General features: G+C 43.8%; 1 protein-coding gene across 1 annotated transcript; it reads left to right on the top strand.

The window, feature by feature from the left end:
* Window positions 1-8,545: 8,545 nt before the first annotated feature.
* LOC112288450 (uncharacterized) lies at window positions 8,546-17,681 on the top strand. Its single transcript, XM_024532617.3, has 13 exons — window positions 8,546-9,004; window positions 9,587-9,660; window positions 9,750-10,929; window positions 11,274-12,370; window positions 12,783-12,901; window positions 13,035-13,360; window positions 13,699-13,807; window positions 14,103-14,206; window positions 14,551-14,741; window positions 15,160-15,727; window positions 15,864-16,227; window positions 16,560-16,793; window positions 17,083-17,681. Exons 1-13 carry the CDS (start codon window positions 8,858-8,860, stop codon window positions 17,148-17,150), a joined length of 4,581 nt encoding a protein of 1,526 aa, XP_024388385.1. The 5' UTR covers window positions 8,546-8,857; the 3' UTR covers window positions 17,151-17,681.
* The last annotated feature ends 1,105 nt before the right edge of the window (window positions 17,682-18,786 follow it).

Raw genomic sequence — 18,786 nt, 5'->3', positions numbered from 1 at the left:
TTATAATCAAGATTAATATACAAAAAACTCCACGACTAAATAATAAAAAACTACTAAAAGAACAATAGTCTTCTAAACAATTAAAACATAAGCATTCAACCTTATGAAAGTCAAGGCTTTCATGTTGTTCAAAACACTTTGTCACAATGTTGACAACAACATGTATTATTTACAACACAGATCAATGTAAAAATCTATAAGAGCCTCACAAAATAAAAAAATATATATTTAAAAATTCACTACAATCAAGTTAATAGTTTACAACATAATAAAAACTCAAGTTCCAAATATATAAAACAATATTGGAAAACACAAAAACCAATGCAAATTTTTGAATTGACTAATCCAAAAATAGCTAAGACTATGATATCACCTCTCATGTATACTTTCCAGCTGACTTCACATCAAAACAAAAAAAAACAAAAATTAAAAGTATTGTAGAAAAAGCAGTCTAGTGAGTCAATTTCAGCATTGAGAAACATCACAGTTACAAAACCAGGTGAGCAGGTCAGCCGTAGACTCTAACTGAGGAATTAAAAAAAGAGGCACTAACAGGAGATATTGCATGATCCATGTCTGTGACACATGGAATGTGCAACTTGCAATGGCTAGGGATAGTATAGAATTTAACAATGCATGTATAAACAACAAACATAGATACATGAATGAGGGAGGTTGAGAGACTTGGTTGTAATGAATCTTACAAGCCCTGCACTATGAAAATTGTGGGGTTGTGTTTTGAGAATGGTGTGGTATCAATTCAGATACATACACACACTAAATTGAAAGAACATCAAATAGTGCTATGGTGAAGCTGCAGTATGTGTGTGTGTGTGTGTGTGTGTGTGTGAGTATGGAGAGAAAGCACCAACATTGAACCAGAAAGAAAGTCAATTCCCTGGAATGTGCAGCACTGGCACATTTCATTAGCCAAGATGATGATGGTAAGGAAGAGGAGGAGCAACAGTAGTGTTGTGGTAAAATGTCCCAGTGTAGTGAGCTGATGATACGTTGAGACCATGGGACTCCTCCACATACACACACCTCCATGTAACGGCCCTCCTCTTGCTGGTCACTCGATTTCACCCTGAAACACCACCAACCAGAAACTCCGTTAATACTGGCCCTATGAACTGGACCCTACTCCCGGATACTGTCACCACAGCCTGGTCTTTGTAACTCCAGACTCAAGCCGCCAGTAAGCTAAACCCCGGTGGTCCGTTGGAGTCCTCCTGACTCCTCTGGATCACCCGGGACTCCACAGGAACTCCAAAATACTTCCCCTCACACCGCACGCTGCCCCCGCATCGTGTAGTCCCTCGGTGTGAGGGAGGTGGCCCGCCCATCCACTCCATCGCCACCTCGCCGCGGCTTTCCCATGGGCTTAGGAAACGCCGGGGCTCCTAATACCTTTTGACTCAATAAGTGTAAGAGTCAGATCCTTTAGACCCTTACATCCTCCTCCACTTTGGAGAGTCAATGTCCTCATTGATATATAAGGTATATTCGTATATACATATATTTTTCCATTCTCACAGAATGTTTATAATGGACGTTTTGTACTTATATCCTTCTTTCTTTCCTAGGTAGCTTGAAGGCTCTTTTGTCTACCTAGCCTCCATTCACACTTCTAGTCTTTCCGAAGATGGTAGGGGTAAAGGAGGATTTATGACTTCTTTGTTGAGAAGGGATGCTACTCCCTTCTCACGTTTCTTGTGCAATTTCTTTTTGCCTTCAACTTACTTAAACTTTCTCAATTTTGTGGATTTTGAAAGTTCACATCTCCCAATGTGAATGATAGAAATATTATTCCCCACTTAGACTTAGCCTCGGCCGTGGAACCCCTTAACTAGGATCTGTCTCATCCTAGTATCCTTCCATACCATATGGAAGTGACTTGCTATCACTCAATGTGAAACCCATTTAAGAAAGACCAACCGTTTAGGCCTGGTTGCTCAGAGTCTCGTATCCGCCTCATACAAGCTTCTTAAGGTTTCCCTCTACGAAGTCCCCGCGGGTTGGAATCCTTTCAAAATCTTCTGTCTCTTGAAAACTTTCATCATCTTCTTTTCCAAGTTTTCTTTTATATTTCTCCTTTACACTATAGCTTATGGATTTTCTTTTCTTACAAGTCATATAGGCTTGTGGCCCTCATCCACTTTGGAGTGAAGATGTCCTCATCTTCTTGGTCATCCTTTTCATTGATCTTTTCCAAATTATCAAACTAATCAACTAACCTATCTATCCTTTAGTGGGGTTTGATTTGCTTCCTTGTGGTCTTGGGTCTTCTATAGTCACCAACTTCTTTATTGAAGGCTGTGACTAACCCTTACACATGTCGTAAGTTCCTCTCATTTATCCATTGGAATTCATGTGGAGGATACCCTTTGAAAGTACACAAATATTGAACCCCTCTAACATCCGTCTGTTTCTTTTCAAGTATCGCTTCTATTTGACCTATGGTTTGATCCCATATTTCTTCTTCAGGTGGAATTCTTGCCTTCTCTTTGTGAAAGTCTTTTTCATCCTCCACAAATTTCTTGAGAAAGCTTACATGGAAAACCGGATGCCACTTCAATCTTTTAGGTATGTCTAATACATAGACATTCTTGTGTAGCACTCTTTCAATTTTATAAAGACCTGCCTATTTCTGGGTCCATTTGGGAGTAAGATGTACTGGACAAGTGAGGTTGCTTGTATTCAACCAAACGTTGTTCCCCTTTTCAAATTGCACATTCTTTCAATGCCTATCTGCTTATTTCTTGTATCTTCTTTGGGCCAATTTTAGTCTAGCTTTAGCAGTTTGTAATATGGCTTCCCGTTTTGTCACCCACCTTGTCCCTTTAACTGAATAAAACTCCGAAGTTGTTTCATCACTCTGTTTGATTTCTACCAAATCTATAGGTCGCAAAGCATTGAAGCCATGAGCTACTTGAAATGGTGTATTTCCTAAGGACACATTTTGAGTTGTATTATAACTAAACTCAGCTATGAGCAGCCATTTGATCCAATCCTTATGATCACTTGCCACACAGTGCCTTAGATACATTGAGAGAATTCCATTGAGTCTCCCAGTTTGGCCATCTCTTTGTGGATGCAAAGCAATGGTCAATATGACTTTAGAACCTAGTTTCCTCATAACATGTTGCCAAAACTGAGTTATGAATTTCACATCTCTATCACTCAAAATTGAGGTTGGCACTCCATATAAAGAGATCCAATTATCAAAGAATACACTTGTTGTTAATTTTGGGGCAGTTTCTATTGCCTCCTTTGAATCTTTTGGAAACATAGTTATTGATACAAATCTAGCAGTCTTGCTGAATCTATCAACAACTACCAATATGGAGTTAGCTTCACCACACTTTGGTAAGCTAGTTATGAAGTCCATTGAAATATCTCTATAAGGTAGAGATGGAATAGGCAATGGTTCCAAGAGTCCACTCTTTGCTTGAATAGAGTGTTTATTTCTTTGACAAATTAAACAACTCTTCACATATTGGTCCATATCTTCCTTTACAGAAGGCCAATAGTAGAATCTTGTCACTTCTTTAAAAGTGTCCTTTCTACTTCTATGTCCATTACATGAAGAATCATGTATTTCATACATTAATTTCCTTTTCCATTTACCTTTTGGTACATAGAGTTTGCTTTGCTTAAACCAAATCAATCCATTTCTTATAGAAGAGACTCCCATACGTCTCCTCTGTTCTCTTGTAGTTTTGGTTTGAACAAAGGCTTCTTCAATCTCAAGTGCATCCTTATCTTGTTCATAATCTTTCTTAATGCCCCTTATCAAGAGAGAGTCATCATGATACATTATAGTCTTTAGTGTCATAGAGTCATGGAGTTTCTCTTCCACAAACTCTTTTCTTCTACTTAGTGTATCAGGCACCAAGTTGTCCTTGCCCAGTTTATGAATTAGTTCAATATCCATTGACACTATTACATCATACCACCTCAGTTTTTTAGGTGAGGCTTGAGCTTTGGAAGTAAAATACTTTAAAGAAATGTTGTCAGTGTATACTTTGGTTCTTCTACTTCCCAAGTAGTGTCTCCAAACTTTCAAGCAATGTACCACAACAAATAATTCTTTTTCATGGGTTGGCCATCTCAATTGGCTCCCACTTAATTTCTTACTCTCAAATGCTACCAGTCTCCTCTCTTGCATCAAGACTCCTCCTATAGCAAAATCACTTACATCAATATGGACTTCAAATTCCATATCGAATTTAGGATAGAACAAGACATGACTTGATATTAAGACATCCTTGATTTTTTTGAAAGATGCACTACAATCATCATTCCATTTAATGATGTTGTTTTTCTTTTTCAATAGGCTAGTGAGCGGGCTAGAAATTTTAGAAAAGTTCCTTATAAACTTCATATAATAATTTGTTAGTCCTAAAAAAGATTTCACTCCTTTTTGAGTTTTTGGCACTTCTCAATTTTTTATTGCTTCAATCTTCTTTGGATCTGGTTTTATTCCATCTTCATTGATGATATGTCCAAGAAATTCTAATTCTTTTAAAAAGAACATGATTTTTTCTAAGTTAGTATACAATTGATTATCTCTTAGTTTTTGTAAGACGATCCTCAAGTAAAGCTTATGGTCTTCCTCACTTTTAGAAAAAACCAGAATATCATCAATGTACACCACTACAAACTCATCATTTTCCTTATGAAAGATTGAGGTCATGAGAGTAGTGAAGGTAGCAGGCACATTACACAACCCAAAAGGCATTACTACAAACTCATAAGAACCATACTTGGTTCTACAAGCAGTTTTTTCAATGTCTTCTTGAGCTATCCTTATCTAGTAATACCCACTTTTAAGATCAATCTTACTAAAATATCTACTACCACCTAACCTATCCAATAAGTCATCAACTCTTGGAGTGGGTAGTTTTTTTTTATGGTGATCTTATTTAAGGCTCTATAATCAATGCACATCCTCATTTTTCCATCTTTTTTGCTCACAAAAAGAATTGGAGCTCCAAATAGGGATTTGTTTGGTTTTATATACCCTTTTTCAAGCAACTCATTAAACTGTACTCTGAGTTCATCCAACTCTCTTTGGTTTAACCAATAAGGTGCTCTACTTGGAGGTTGTGAATCCGGTACCAAATCTATCTTATGATCCACTACTCTACTTGGTGGAAGTTGTTTTGGAAGTTCTTTTGTCAAATCATCTTCATACTCATTTAGAAGATCAGCAATTTAGTTTGCACGATGAGAAGTTGTTTTCATCAACTCATTTTTATTAAGAAAAGAAATATTTTTTACATCATCTATGGAATCCATATCACAACTTTTCAAGTGGAAGAGAAACTGTTCCCCTTCTAACTCACTTTGAGATACTATGGAAATCCTAGATTGATATAACATGGGGAAGTTTGTAAATGGTAAGTTTACTACTTTTTTAATTTCTCCAACCATGGCTACTCTGGTTCTAGGTTTCCATCGAAGTTCAATTCCATAGAATTCCAAAAAAGTATTTCCTAAAACTACATCTATTCCCTCAAGCTTACAAACTGTGAAGTTTTCTTGAAATCTATGGTTTCCACACTTAAACTTCATATCCTTTACAACTAAGTTGGTCACTTCCTTGCCTTGTGCAAAAGAAATTTGCACCCTCTTGGTTTTCCCCTGAATCAAATTGAGTCTTTGGATACAAGTTGGATTCATAAACGAGTTGGTGCCTCTGTGTCAATCAACATGGAGGTTTTACAATTTCCAACTTTAGTATCAAGATAGATGAGTTTTTTATGCAAACTAATGGCAGTGAGTTTTCTTTGAAAACCTCCTTCTTTAACCAGAACCTTTTTACTAAGACTCATAACTTGAAGACAATTTACTTCAAGAGTCTCATTTAACAAAGAAGCATTAGGAAGTTCACTTACCTTTCTAGGCACTTCTTCATTCTTACAGTTATTTGCATAGTGTTCCTTTTGCTGACACTTAAAACAAATTACATTAGAAGAACTTGCTTTTGCTTTCTTAATACTACTCCCTTGACTTTCTTTAATCTTAAATTTTCCAACTTGAGAAACACTTTATTCAAATTTCCTCTTGGAAAAAGGTGGTTTCTTACTTCCATGGAAGGGCCTAGTTCTCCCTTGGAAACTAGTCTTTCCTTCCTATGTTTTAGTCATAGTGCTTTGTTCACTATGACCCACCCCTTATTCCTCCAATTCAAGTTGAGAAGCCAAGGCAAAGGCATCATTAATATTGGTAGGTATGGTTTCCCTTTTCCAATATTTCTTTCTTGTAGCAACATTCAATCCATTATAAAAGAAAATCAATAAACACTTTTCATAGTCCAGATGAGTGTAGGCTAGTTGGTTTTGGAACTCACCAACATACTTCAGAAGTGAGGCTTTTTCTCCTTCTTGTCTTAATTTGAGAAGTTGCAATCCTTCAATGAAGTTTTGCTACTTACTCTCAAATCTAGCTATCAGTCCTTTACAGACTCTAGCCCAAGTGGTTTCCTTGGCATAGTTAGGATTGGTTTTGATTTCTCTATGAAACCAATCTAAAGCACTTCCCTCTAGTAATGCAAAAAAAGTCCTTATTTTATCCACATCACTTTCAATATCATTGGCCAAATGCCAATGTTCAATTTCCTTAAGAAATCTCATTACAATTCTTTTGTGTTTTGTGCCCTTCCACTTTTTGGGTTGATCAGTCTTGGCTTTGTGAGAACTTAGCTTGCCTTTTTGACCTTCAAGTAAGGCCTTCCTTCTCACATTTTCTCTCATCAAGGAGTCTATTAGAAGTTGGTTCATTTCCATCTTCTTCTCAAACTCCTTGTTCCTCTCCTCCATTAACTTCATGACCATTTTCTCAACTTCATCAAGGGAAACAACACTTTGTTTCTCTACTCTTGATTCTTCTATTGAGTCCTTGGAGGTCTTGGAAGAAGTAGGTCTTTGTGATCTAGGATTCCTTCCTTCTTTATCAGTTTCTTCCTCATCACTATGAGGTTCTTGAATTTCTTGCAAGTTTTCTTGAAACTTTTCTTACTCTCCTTCAACTTCCTCTTCACTATCCATCACCTCCTCATCACTATGAGGTTCTTGAATTTCTTGCAAGTTTTCTTGAAACTTCTCTTGCTCTCCTTCAACTTCCTCTTCACTATCCATCACCTGGACAAGAGAAAGGTCCTCCTCAAGCAAGGGTTTCTTTTTCACCAACCTCCTCTTGGATTTGGCTACTTCTTGACCTACTTGCACTTTGGTCTCAAGGATCTCATCCTTGTCCAATAGTTGAAAGGCAGTTTTGGTAGTTTTCTTCCCCATCTTGTGCTAATGCTTCTCTTGCCTCAGCTCAAAGATTAGTTTCAGAAATTTCCCTCCAATCTACTTCTCAATACTGATCTAAAACTATTTGCTCTGATACCACATGTAACTGCCCTCCTCTTGCTGGTCACTCGATTTCACCCTGAAACACCACCAACCAGAAACTCCGTTAATATTGGCCCTGTGAACTGGACCCTACTCCCGGATACTGTCACCACAGCCCGGTCTTTGTAACTCCAGACTCAAGCCGCCAGTAAGCTAAACCCCGGTGGTCCGTTGGAGTCCTCCTGACTCCTCTGGATCACCCGGGACTCCACAGGAACTCCAAAATACTTCCCCTCACACCGCACGCTGCCCCCGCATCGTGTGGTCCCTCGGTGTGAGGGAGGTGGCCCGCCCATCCACTCCATCGCCACCTCGCCGCGGCTTTCCCATGGGCTTAGGGATCGCCGGGGCTCCTAATACCTTTTGACTCAACAAGTGTAAGAGTCAGATCCTATAGACCCTTACACCCCACTGCAACTCTGCTGCACTCACCACTTCCTACCACTGGAGGAAGACCACGACGATAGCCGGACAAACGGACGAACGAACGAACGAGAGTGCCCGAATGAAGCCCACACGGATGGATGAATTAATGCGGATGGGTGCGGATGGGAGGGAGCGCAAGGGGGAGGGGGGGAAGGGATGTGGACCCATGGGACATGCGGGAGGGAAGGGCGCCATGGAGGGAGAGGGAAGGCGAGCTTGAGACGACGAGTTGCGAGGTGGTGTTTGCCTTCCTGATGGTGGTTAGGGTTTCGTCCTCCACTGCCTACGCTCCAATTGATTCCTCGGTAGCAACTCTCTCTCTCATCGCTGATCGTCGCTTCATCTGTGCTGTCGCATGCGCTGCATTGCTCACTCGATTTTTCCCGCCTTCATTGCGTTCCCAATTTCGTTGCATTTGGTCATCGTTTGCTTCTGTTGCGCGAAGAGCTTAAGACCGCGTGTTGGGAAAAAAAAGGTCTTGACGTTGGTGTTTCGCGGGTCAGGAGGAGGTCTCGGGTGCGCGCAAGGAGAATTTGGGCCATTTGAGCGAGGCGCAGGAACGTGAGTGATTGAGGTTGGAATTATCGTGTTCTGTTTCGGAGCCGGGCTGGTATGTAGGAAATGGCGGGGTGTGGTCCCTTGCGGTTCGAGTTTTTCCAGCAGGGATATTGGGAGGAGGAGGGCGGGGCGAGGTTCGGTGCGGGAGGTGGTTCGGAGTGGCTGCACGTTCGGGCGATTCGAAAGTTTTTTCTTCCACCTCGCAGTTCCGAGGAGCGCAGATAGGTGTAGGGCGAGAGATTGTGAGGGGCGGGGCGTGAGTTCCGATGCAATGCTTGGCTCGGTATCCGCGAGGGCGAATCGACTGTGCATCTGGATGAGCAAGCACGATGCGGTGTTGATTCCTGGTGACGATTAGGGACAAAGGTTTGAAATCACGGTTAGGGTTTTGTGGTGCAACTATTGAGGGAAGGTCGCGAGGGCGTACCTCGGAGAGAGGAGCAGGCTTGCAGATGTGACCCCGGGTTATGGCGAAGAAGAAAGGAGGAGCCGGGAGGGCTGCCAAAGCAGGAGGAGCTGCTGCCGGGGGTTCTGCGGAGGTTCCGCCTCGGGAGTTCAACGAGGGAGACCTCGTGCTGGCTAAAGTCAAGGGTTGGCCAGCATGGCCCGCGCAGGTACGCCATCACGAATCCGTGAGAGCATTGCCAGAGTCTCGTGCAGAGGTTTGAGTGATGTGCGAGCGGCGAAGCTAGTTTCGAAAGGAGGAAGAAAGGCTGTCCCAGAAATTGGCCAGGAAGCCCGATAAAATATCGGCTCTTTCCAACTCTCGCTTCTTGTTTCGATCGGTGGGAGCACTATCATTGTCGTCCTAGCCATTAGCGCTAGGCTTTACGGTCGCGTTCGAGGATCGTAGCTGGCGGGTGGAGTCATGTATTTCATGGAAAATTGGGCTTGCCGCTGGATTGGCGTATTCTGGGAAGTTGGAATTTTCGGTGCTGCAAAACTGAGCGACGCGGGCTTGTGTGTGTGTGTGTGTGCCTGTGCCCAATGGGTAGTCTTTTCTCGTAGTTCGGCTAGTGATGGGATTCTGCTCTGCAGGCAGAGGTCTCATGTTTCCCGCAGGAGGTTTGTGTGGGGCGAGGCATTCAGCCCTTTTCTCACATGGATTCCCTGTTTGGGTTTGGTAGTTTTCTTACCTCGTTTGCTGGAGCAGTAGCTTGTGATTTTGACCTCGTTTTTTAATTGCACGTTGACAGATTGGAAAATTGGAGACGCAAGGGAAACATGCTGGAAAGTATTATGTGACCTACTTTGGGCCAGGGCAGCAAATGTGAGTGTTTCGTCCGTGCCCTGATCGCATGTTAATTCTTACATTCCTTGCGGCTGTAGATATACTAAGTAGTGGTCGTTCCGTGGCAGTGGTTGGTGCCTACCGGTTGAGCTGTCAGAGTTTGATGCGGATCAGAGAGAAGCCTCTATTCAGAAGTCACTGAAGAAAACTGCAGACAAGAAGTTTATTTCCGCCGTGAAGGAAATATGTGCTCTGCAAGATGAGCGGGTAGGGGACACGCCCAAGGACTCCGCAGAAGAGAATGGAGAGTTGGTCGAGGACGACAGTACTCGGGATAGTGGCCTGGATGGTCGAGAAGAGGGCACGGTGGAAAAGGAGGTTAAGCAGGAAGTTTTTTCCATGCCCGTCGTGACATTGAATCAGCAAGACGAGTCCGTGTATTTCAATGAGGGGAATCCTGAAGAGGATGCCGACGATGGCGATGGCGAAAAGAATTGGAGCGAAAGACCAGAATACAATGGTAGCGGTCTACAGATGGGAAAAGACTCGGACGGAGGAGGACAGGAGCAAGAAGCGAGTCACGATGGTGCAGTAGGGGAAGGGTTGAAGTCGTTCGCAGAAGTTGAAAAGCCCGATTCGGAGGCAAATGGAGGGAGAAGGCGCGCTTTCGGAAATGCGTTGATGAGAATCAATCAGACTTCCGACAAAGATGTAGAGGAAAAGGTTGAGATTCCAGAAAACGACACGCAGGTGCTCACTTATCAGTACGGGAGGAAGAAGAATCGGAACAAGACTAACATGGATGAATCCCCTGGTGTTGTGAATGGCGCGGCGTCAAATCCTGGGCAAGAGATCGTGGAGGACTCCGCTGCTGTGCATGCTGTAACCAGCGAGTTTTCGAAGAAGATCAAACCTAAAGTGGGCAGACCCTCCAAAGCCAGTCAACAATCTAAAATGGGACAAGACAGCAAGTCGACTACTCAAGCGGTTAGAAAGCTAAGCGCTGCTGAGAAGAGGTCAGAGTTGGGAAAAGGTAGTGGGGGAGGTGGACGTGACGGAGGCGGGAAACCTGGCAAGGATGATGACAGTGCTTTAAAAAGGGTGTCATCTGACAATGGGCACAATAGGAAGGAATCTGATTCCAAGAAGAAAGATGTGTACAGCTCTAGTGTAAAGGGAGAAGTTTTGGGTGGGGAGAAACGTGAACGCAAGTTGGAGGGGAAGAAGGATGTGAAGGGGCTGGCGTCGGAGGTGGATAGATTGAAGAAAGGGCCAAAGAAATCGCAAATTTTGACGAAGAGTTCGGAGGTGGGTCTTAAGTTGATGTGCCTTGTAGTTTTCATTTCGTGTCTTCATTTCTTGTTTGGACTTTAGAGTGATGGTATATTATGGACCTAGGTTTGTGTTAGTGGCTTTGAATAAGCAGTGCTCAATCATCTAAGTAGAACTTGAAATATGATGATGCCTCAGCGCTGGTACTATCCAATTGTCCTTGAGTAATGCCCCTTGGTGCCCCCGCCATGTGATCGTCATAGAAGCATAATGCGTAGTTCGAGAGGTGCTGTATTCTACAACATTGGAGTAAATAGATGGAGTGGGTGTTGCACATGGGAATGCCGAATTTGAGTAAATGAGTGTTTGTGGTTTTCCAGGAAAGCAAGAAGCATTCAGGCACACCGAAGCAGCGGGGCGAGCACGTGAAAGGCAGTGTCGATGATTTGGAGAAGAAAGTTCCAACCTCCTCCCCAGGTTCTTTTGGAGGATCAAAGGTTAAAAGTGAAGTTGTAGGTGAAGCATCTCTAAAACGTAGAAGGCTGTCTGATGGAGAGGTCGAAGGGGAGGAAGGAAGTGCGGGAGGGGAGAAGGGTGATGACGGAGTTAGTCCCAAAGTGGATGCGGTTGAGAAAAGCCTTCCCTTGTTGAAGAGGCCCAAGATGCTCGCATCAGAAGGCAAGTCGTGGGAAGGAAAGCAGAAACATGTGTCCGTTGGGCGTTCAGGTGTGGACGGAAACAACGCCGAGAACGATTCGCCCAGGGATGGCAAGTCCAGAGAAAGGGGGACCAGCCTACCCCCGAAAGCAGACAAGGATCGGATGAGAAAAGCAGCTCTGGATGGCGAGGCTGCTCTCCCTCCTTCAAAAAGAAGGCATCGAGCTTATGCAGCGATGAGTGCTTGTGAAGCGGAAGCCGCTACAGCAAGCGCGGCGGAATCTAGGGAGCAAATAGGAAATGGAGTGTCTTCTAACCAAGATGGTAACGATGTGACTGCAGCTGCGTCCTTGGAGACTCTGAGCAAAGAGGGCATACCTGTGTGTGGGCCGCCGATTGGCAGCGTGGCTAGCCCCTTTAAGAATGCCACAGTGACGCCAGACATTTTTGAGTCTACAGATGGAGGGCATAAACAACAGAAAGTAGGAAGCGGGCATGATAACGCTGGTGCTCAAGACAGGATAGAGAGCAAGAAACACATGCTCTTGAAAGACGCACAGGCAACAGATTCACCAAGAAAGCACAGCAGTAGTGAAGACCCTAGCAAGGTGCAAACAGCGAAGTCGGAAGGTAGAGCAAAGAGTTCGAAATCAAAAAGTCCTGGTCCCACGAGATCAAGCTTGGAAGTTGCGACGGAGAAACGCAAGGGACATTTGAGCGGCTCCGAGAGCGGTAAATTGAGTACAAGTATGTTAGGAGGGGCAGAGGCGTTCGGATCTCTTGCAAAACCAAGTTTCGAGGATTCAAGTATAAGAAACGCGTGAGTACCTGAACGTCACTCGCTACGTTGGTGCCGCTGTGGTGATGTGTGCAGTCGGATGTGGGGGGTTACGAGTCTTGCTAAGGGTTTTGAGCATGTGCTTTGTCGTGATCATTTTAGAGAGTGGTGGCTGTTCAACGTGCGTGCTGCACCACAGCCATCATTCGTGAACGTGCCTTAAGCATTGTATGTATGGCCTTACGATTTAAAATTCGTGGAACGAGCAATTTTGTCCTCTAGACCTCTGTTTCCATTTGGTTTTTATGTTACGTCATGAAAGGTCCGTCGGGTCTTCCTCCTAGCATGCGTGCGTGACATGTTGAGTTTGAATCAACGTTACTGATGATGGGAAGCTGAATGGAAATCGTGGATTATGTGCGCGCTTACGGGAGGCATTTGTTGCTGAAATTAGGGTTGCACTTGCTAATGAGAAGAGAAATGCGCTGAAGAGGGAGGGGGATGCATCTGCCTCAATGAAGGTTCTGATTGCGGTGGCTCAAGCTAAGCAGCGAGCTAGGCAGAATTCCACAGGTGGCGTTTTCTGGTTTTTGTGCTTGTTCTGTTCATGTCCTTGCTCCGAAGGTTATGTACTGGAACTGCACCCTGAAGGATGCGTTGTGGTCCTGACGGTTTCACTTACAGAGATGTTTGTGGACTTGTATAGGTGGGTCTGGGTCGTTCGCATTTGCAGAGCTTGACAAGTTCACAAATAGCATGGTGTGCAGTCCCTCTCCTTCACAAAGAAGGGGAAGCTCAGGGCTGACTTCACCAGTTCAACATGGGCAGGGTGGTGTCTTAACTCCTCATGACGGACACAAAAGGCAAGATCTGGACTATATTCGACACGGAGAAACAGCAGTGGATACGGAAGCCACTATAGCACGGGATACTTTTGTGGGTATGTTGGAGACAGTTTCCCGCACAAAGGACAGCATAGGACGCACAACCCGGCAGGCTATGGATTGTGCAAAGCACGGCATTGCTGACCAGGTTAGTTATATGATGGCGGTGTTGCGACGCAGCGTGTGTGATTATTTTGGTTTTGGTTTTGGTTTTTTTGGTTTTTTTGGTTTTTTTTTGGTTTTTTGTATTTTTTGTATTTTTTAATTTTTTTGGTAAGTAGATGGTAAAGTTGGGAATTAGAGGTGAATGGAATGTTGTACCAACATCTTAGCGTGAGGTAGAGCTGAACATAGTGGCTAATGCTGGCGCATTGTCACATAAGATACGTGGATAATCAGCACTATTAGCTGGTTGTATGTTTGGTGGTGTAGATGGAATGAGGTGGCGTTCGGACTTACTTGGGGCAGTGCATGATTTTTTTGTAGATCGTTGAGGTGATAGTACGGAAATTGGAGAATGAGCCCAGCTTTCATCGGCGGGTAGACTACTGGTTTCTTCTAGATTCTGTCACTCAAGTCGCCCATACACAGAAGGGTAAGCTTTCCTTGTTATTTGTCGTTGTATTCCTTGTTGTCGAAAGCAAGGTGTAGTTTTATTATTGAAGGTTTGGGTAAGAATTGTCGGATATGTCCTCGATTTATGCATTCTTTGGGATGTATCTTGTTTGTGGAATCCCCAGGTGGGTGATTTTAGATTGTCGCACCGCATGTTGTAGTTGAGATCATGCGTGGCATATTTGCGATGGAGTAATTTGCATGGATTACATCACTGCAAATGTTAGCTTGTGTTGGTGCTGATGAAATGGGTTTGTGTCTTTTGGACCCATCAGTGGCGGCATACCTTCCGATTGTGCAATCATTCCTTCCTCGAATACTGAATGCAGCTGCTCCACCAGGGGGTGCCGCACGTGAGAATAGAAAACAGTGTTTGAAGGTAAGTGGGGTTTACGGCGACTGTTGGGGCATTCTATTTTCATGGGCGTTTTCTATTGTTGGTGCACGCATACACTCATTTATTTATTTTATTTTATTGGTACGGCAGGGGTCTGTGGGTGGGTGTTACACTGGGAGAGTACTGGGTTTTTCGATTGATAGATTGTTGAGCGGCAGGAGATGAAGCATCACCGGTTCCATATGGACAGTTCAACTTTGGAGTCGTCGTCGTCGTCGTCGTCATTGCTGTCCGTCTCGACACTGTTTTCACAGTAGTGAGTCGACAACCATCTTGTTGGCTGGTATGCTTTTCTCCAAGTAATCGATAGTCGTGGTGTGCTGCAGGTGTTGAACTTGTGGTTGGAAAGGAAGGTGATGCCGGAATCTGTTCTGCGTCATTTTATGACTGAAATAGAGTCGCACAGTGAGGACAAGGGATTGCCTGGAAATGGTCCTCGCCGACTTTCTCGATCTGAGCGTGCAGTGGACGATCCTGTAAGGGACATGGATGGCATGTTGGTGGATGAGTATGGAAGGTATTGCTTCTGTTTCCATTTCATACTGTGCAAACATCTGATAAGGATTTGCATCATTTTGGTGAGCTGATGACTTCAGCACTCTGAACCAAAATGCTGGAGCTGGACGTTGCTGAGATTTTTCACTGCTTTGTGAACCGTGCGATCACTGAGGCATACGAGCTGTTTGTACGCGGAATCGCACTCGAATTTCTGATATACAGTCAGTGCCTGGGGTACTACAGAGGGCATAAGCTTGCGCGGCTTGGTATCACAATCAAGCTTGACTAACCTTGGAATTGTTGTAAATTGTTTGCGCAACGCTTGTACGAGCCAGTTAGGCGTGAGTCGCAACACGTGAATCCAATGTGTAGCTTTTGCGTTGTTGCGAAGTCTTGCAAGTTGAGTGGTTTTTTGATTGGTTGTGTTTGCTGTTCAGCAATGCGTCGTTGAATTTACCGGACGGGTTTTCCATCATTCCTCAGTTGTACGAGGAGGAAGAGGAAGACAGTGAAGATGGCGATAAGAAATTGGAGACGGAGTTTTTGAGCGCCATCAACACAACACGTTCAACCGAAGGAGAGGCACTTGTCGAGAGGCATCCAACTGTGCTGGAAGATGTGGATGGTGAGCTGGAAATGGAGGATGTTTCTCCGACGGCCGACTCAGAAGTTCCAGCTATGAAGTCGCGGGAACAACTCCTAGCAGATCGTTTTGCGGGGGACGCAAGAACAAACTCTGGGCAGCCTCCTCTGCCGTTGGATCCCCCTCCTTCCGTTCCGTCGCCACCTCCTCTGCCGGCTGATCCTCCTCCTTCACCCCCTCCACCCCCCAGATCCCCGCCTCCGCCGCTAATCAGCTCGCAGGCAGCATATCCAAGTAATGGGCAGAGTTCCGCACATTCACAGGATTTAAGTACTCATCAAGCGAGCGATTCACCATCTACACCAACTACACACTCAGGCTTAGCTGGTCATCAAGGTCAAGGGAACTCTGGGTTTTCTCAAGTAAGTGAAATTAGCAGCGGCTTTGTACGCGTTCTCGTAACAGAAGTAGATCCAGTTGAACACGAGTTAATCACCAAGTCTATGTGGCTTTGGAAATTCGCTTTGACATTGCAGATCTGGCGGTGTTTGTTTGCAGGTGGGGTCTAGGACAAATTCTTATCCAAGTGGTCCAGGAAGTCAATCAGGCGCATCGCTGGATTCTCCGATTCCTCCTTTACCTCCTCAGCATTGCAGTTCAGGGTTTGCCCTTGGAACGCGTCTTCCACCCCCTCCGCCTCTTCCTCCGTCGTGTCGTCCTCAGCGGGTGTGGCCAGAATCTTTTGCTTCCCCAGCCGGTGGTTCTGACGTCTCTCCCCGATTAGGCAGGCCCGGGGAGGAACAAGTACGACAGGGAAACCAAGAGGTCTCTGTCAGTGAAAGAGCTGGGGACTTGTCTGGTGGGCAACAAGATGCTGGGCCCTCACAAAGTGGAGGTTGTACAAGCTCTGGACCTTCCGAAGGTGCAGTTGACGCTTCTTTAGAACTGTTTTACCGCTGCGCTGCCGTTTCTGGCGCATGCATCCTAATTTTTCTAATGGTTAATATTGGAGCAGTTGTAGTGCACCTGCAGAAGTTGACTGTGATGATGACAGCTGTTTTCATGTTATTGGAGTTCGATCATTTTGCAGATGCTGTCAGTCGTCGGAAATAGTCACTTGTGTACGCTGTGGGCTGGATTTGGTATCCACGATCAGGGCAGTATGGCGTTGCTTTATATTGCATCTATGCCAGGTGAAGGTAGTCTATTTGGGTGGGCTGAAGTGTGGTCCCACGGTGTTGGATACGTGTGCAGGGGTTCAAGCAGGAGATCAAGCATCTGGAGGCAGCATGTCTGGTTATTCTTCGAATGCTCCGCTTTATTTAAGCCAGGATAATTTATACAGGTCGAATGCGGGTGGTCGACCTGGGCCAGGTGCACAGTTCCCGTACGGTCCTCCTGGAATTCAATCTGCTATGCGTGGTCGATCAGTGGGAGGACATTTCAGTCCATATGCACAGTACCAAACACCTCCCATGAATCCTCCAGGTACGCTTTGAGCGGCTGGCCGGACTCTCTTTTCTGAAGTATCTATGTGCGACAAATCCATATGAAGCAATGAATTACTTTGAATCGGATAGTCGCAGGTGCCTGTACTAGGGCTCTCGTTAGGGCTGGGGCCCTGGTTTTGAACATTCTGAGTTTAACGTAAGATGAATGCAGATGTCGTGAGAAGGGTTTGGGAAATTGTATTTATGTGTACAAATGAGCAGGTTAAGCTTGCTTAAGAGGCTTTTCTCTGGTTGCATGGTCTGATGGGTGCTGCTAGTGTTTACAGGTGGTCAGGGGCCGATGCATGGTTTCAGACCCGGAGGTCCTTCCGTCAGTTCGTGGAGATCAAATTAATTTATTCGCTGGTGAGCAACAGGTAGAGTTTGCCGCATACAAGGTTGGCGTAGGTGTGCCTTTCCACGGTAGAGGAGCCATGACTACCCCAGTTGTTGGCTCCTGTGAAGCAGGTGTGGAAGAAGTGGTTACTGAAGCGCTCTTGTCCGTAGTGGATGCCAAAGCTGACTATACATTTAATGTATAATATCTGGGAGGTTCATGTTTGGTGGTTTGGTGCAACTACTGAATGCCCGAGCATGAACGATGAACCCAGAGTGAAGTGAGAACTTGGCTACTAGTTCATGAATCTCGGAGGAGTTGTAGAAGCTTTGGAGTTCTGACGATGAGGTGGTCCCCTCGTTGGAGGAAAGTGTTTCAGGTGGAGTAGTGTATCAAGGTACTCATTGGATGTTTAGGGAGAAAGCAGCCGTAAAGTAGGACGTTTTTTGTACATTCTCTACTTCCCAATTAGAGCCTGCTGATTGCAGAGATTAGCACTGTGTAGATTTTGTATCTGTATCGAAGAGCCCCGTTCGACTTTGCTTACTATCTTTCTGGGTCGCATTGTATTTCTTTGTTGATCTCTCTTGTTAGGACCGTGGCCGGTTTTTATTAGATATCAATTTGCATGGAGTCCGTCGGTCTCATCCTAGCTGATTTGAGTGTAGAGTTTTCTCTCGATAACCAGCTCTGTGTTGCACTTAAAGCTTGGGCATGCTTGTAGTTTATGTTGCTCGTTTCTTTGGTTGTGATTTTTAATTTTACATAGGGGTAAGGTCAAATCGTTTGCGTGCTTGTTGTATTTAGAGTACCGCACCTCTAAAATTGGTTGATGGAAAATATTGATTGCATGTTCTTTTTTGTAACTCAGTTTGCAATAAGTAACAGCAAGAACATGCCATTATTTCAGAAAGACAACCAAGGTGTTGATTTTACATTATTATTGTTGACAATGAGTATTGATCAAGCATGCAATAAATGGATTATTGATGTTTTGGAAAATAATCCATTTATTGCAAATGTTTTGGAAAAAAGAACAAGAATATCAAATAGAAATAGAAGATTTAAAGCACTTCTAACATCAAGATTTTGGATTTTTCAATTCTAAGTCCAAATACTATATAATTGGAGATTGACAAGGACCATGATAAGGATCATAACAAGGACCATGTACATGTAAGGTTGTACAATTGGATTATTAAACATATATTAGCTCTTTTGGTCATTGAACAAAATGACATTGTTATGTAGTTTTTGTTTTTATTTTAAGCTATTGTATTTAATTATAACTCGCAACATAGTCTACAACAATATTATGAATGATTATCATTGTAATGTTGACTTGTTTAATAAACCTTACTTTGACAAAATCAATTTTTAAGACTTGCCTATGATTTATATTTTTTATAATTGGTCTTGTGTTGTGTCATTCTAAAGGTAGAGAATCTTGAATCATCCTATTCTTCATTATGAAGAGAAAAAATTATAGAAACAACAATTATGCATCTTTGTATGTCTATGATATATTCTATTTTGGAGCAATAAAAAGAACAAGATGTTAATATTGTTGTCTTCTTTGGTAGTAGTGAAGTAGTTGAACAATAATTTGATTGCTTATTGTAAGCATTATTGGTAATTTTTAATATAAGGTATG

The sequence above is a fragment of the Physcomitrium patens genome, chromosome 11 (assembly GCF_059467195.1).
Source record: "Physcomitrium patens ecotype Gransden chromosome 11, ASM5946719v1, whole genome shotgun sequence".
Lineage (NCBI taxonomy): Eukaryota > Viridiplantae > Streptophyta > Bryopsida > Funariales > Funariaceae > Physcomitrium > Physcomitrium patens.
This window is presented reverse-complemented; position numbering and strand designations above follow the sequence as displayed.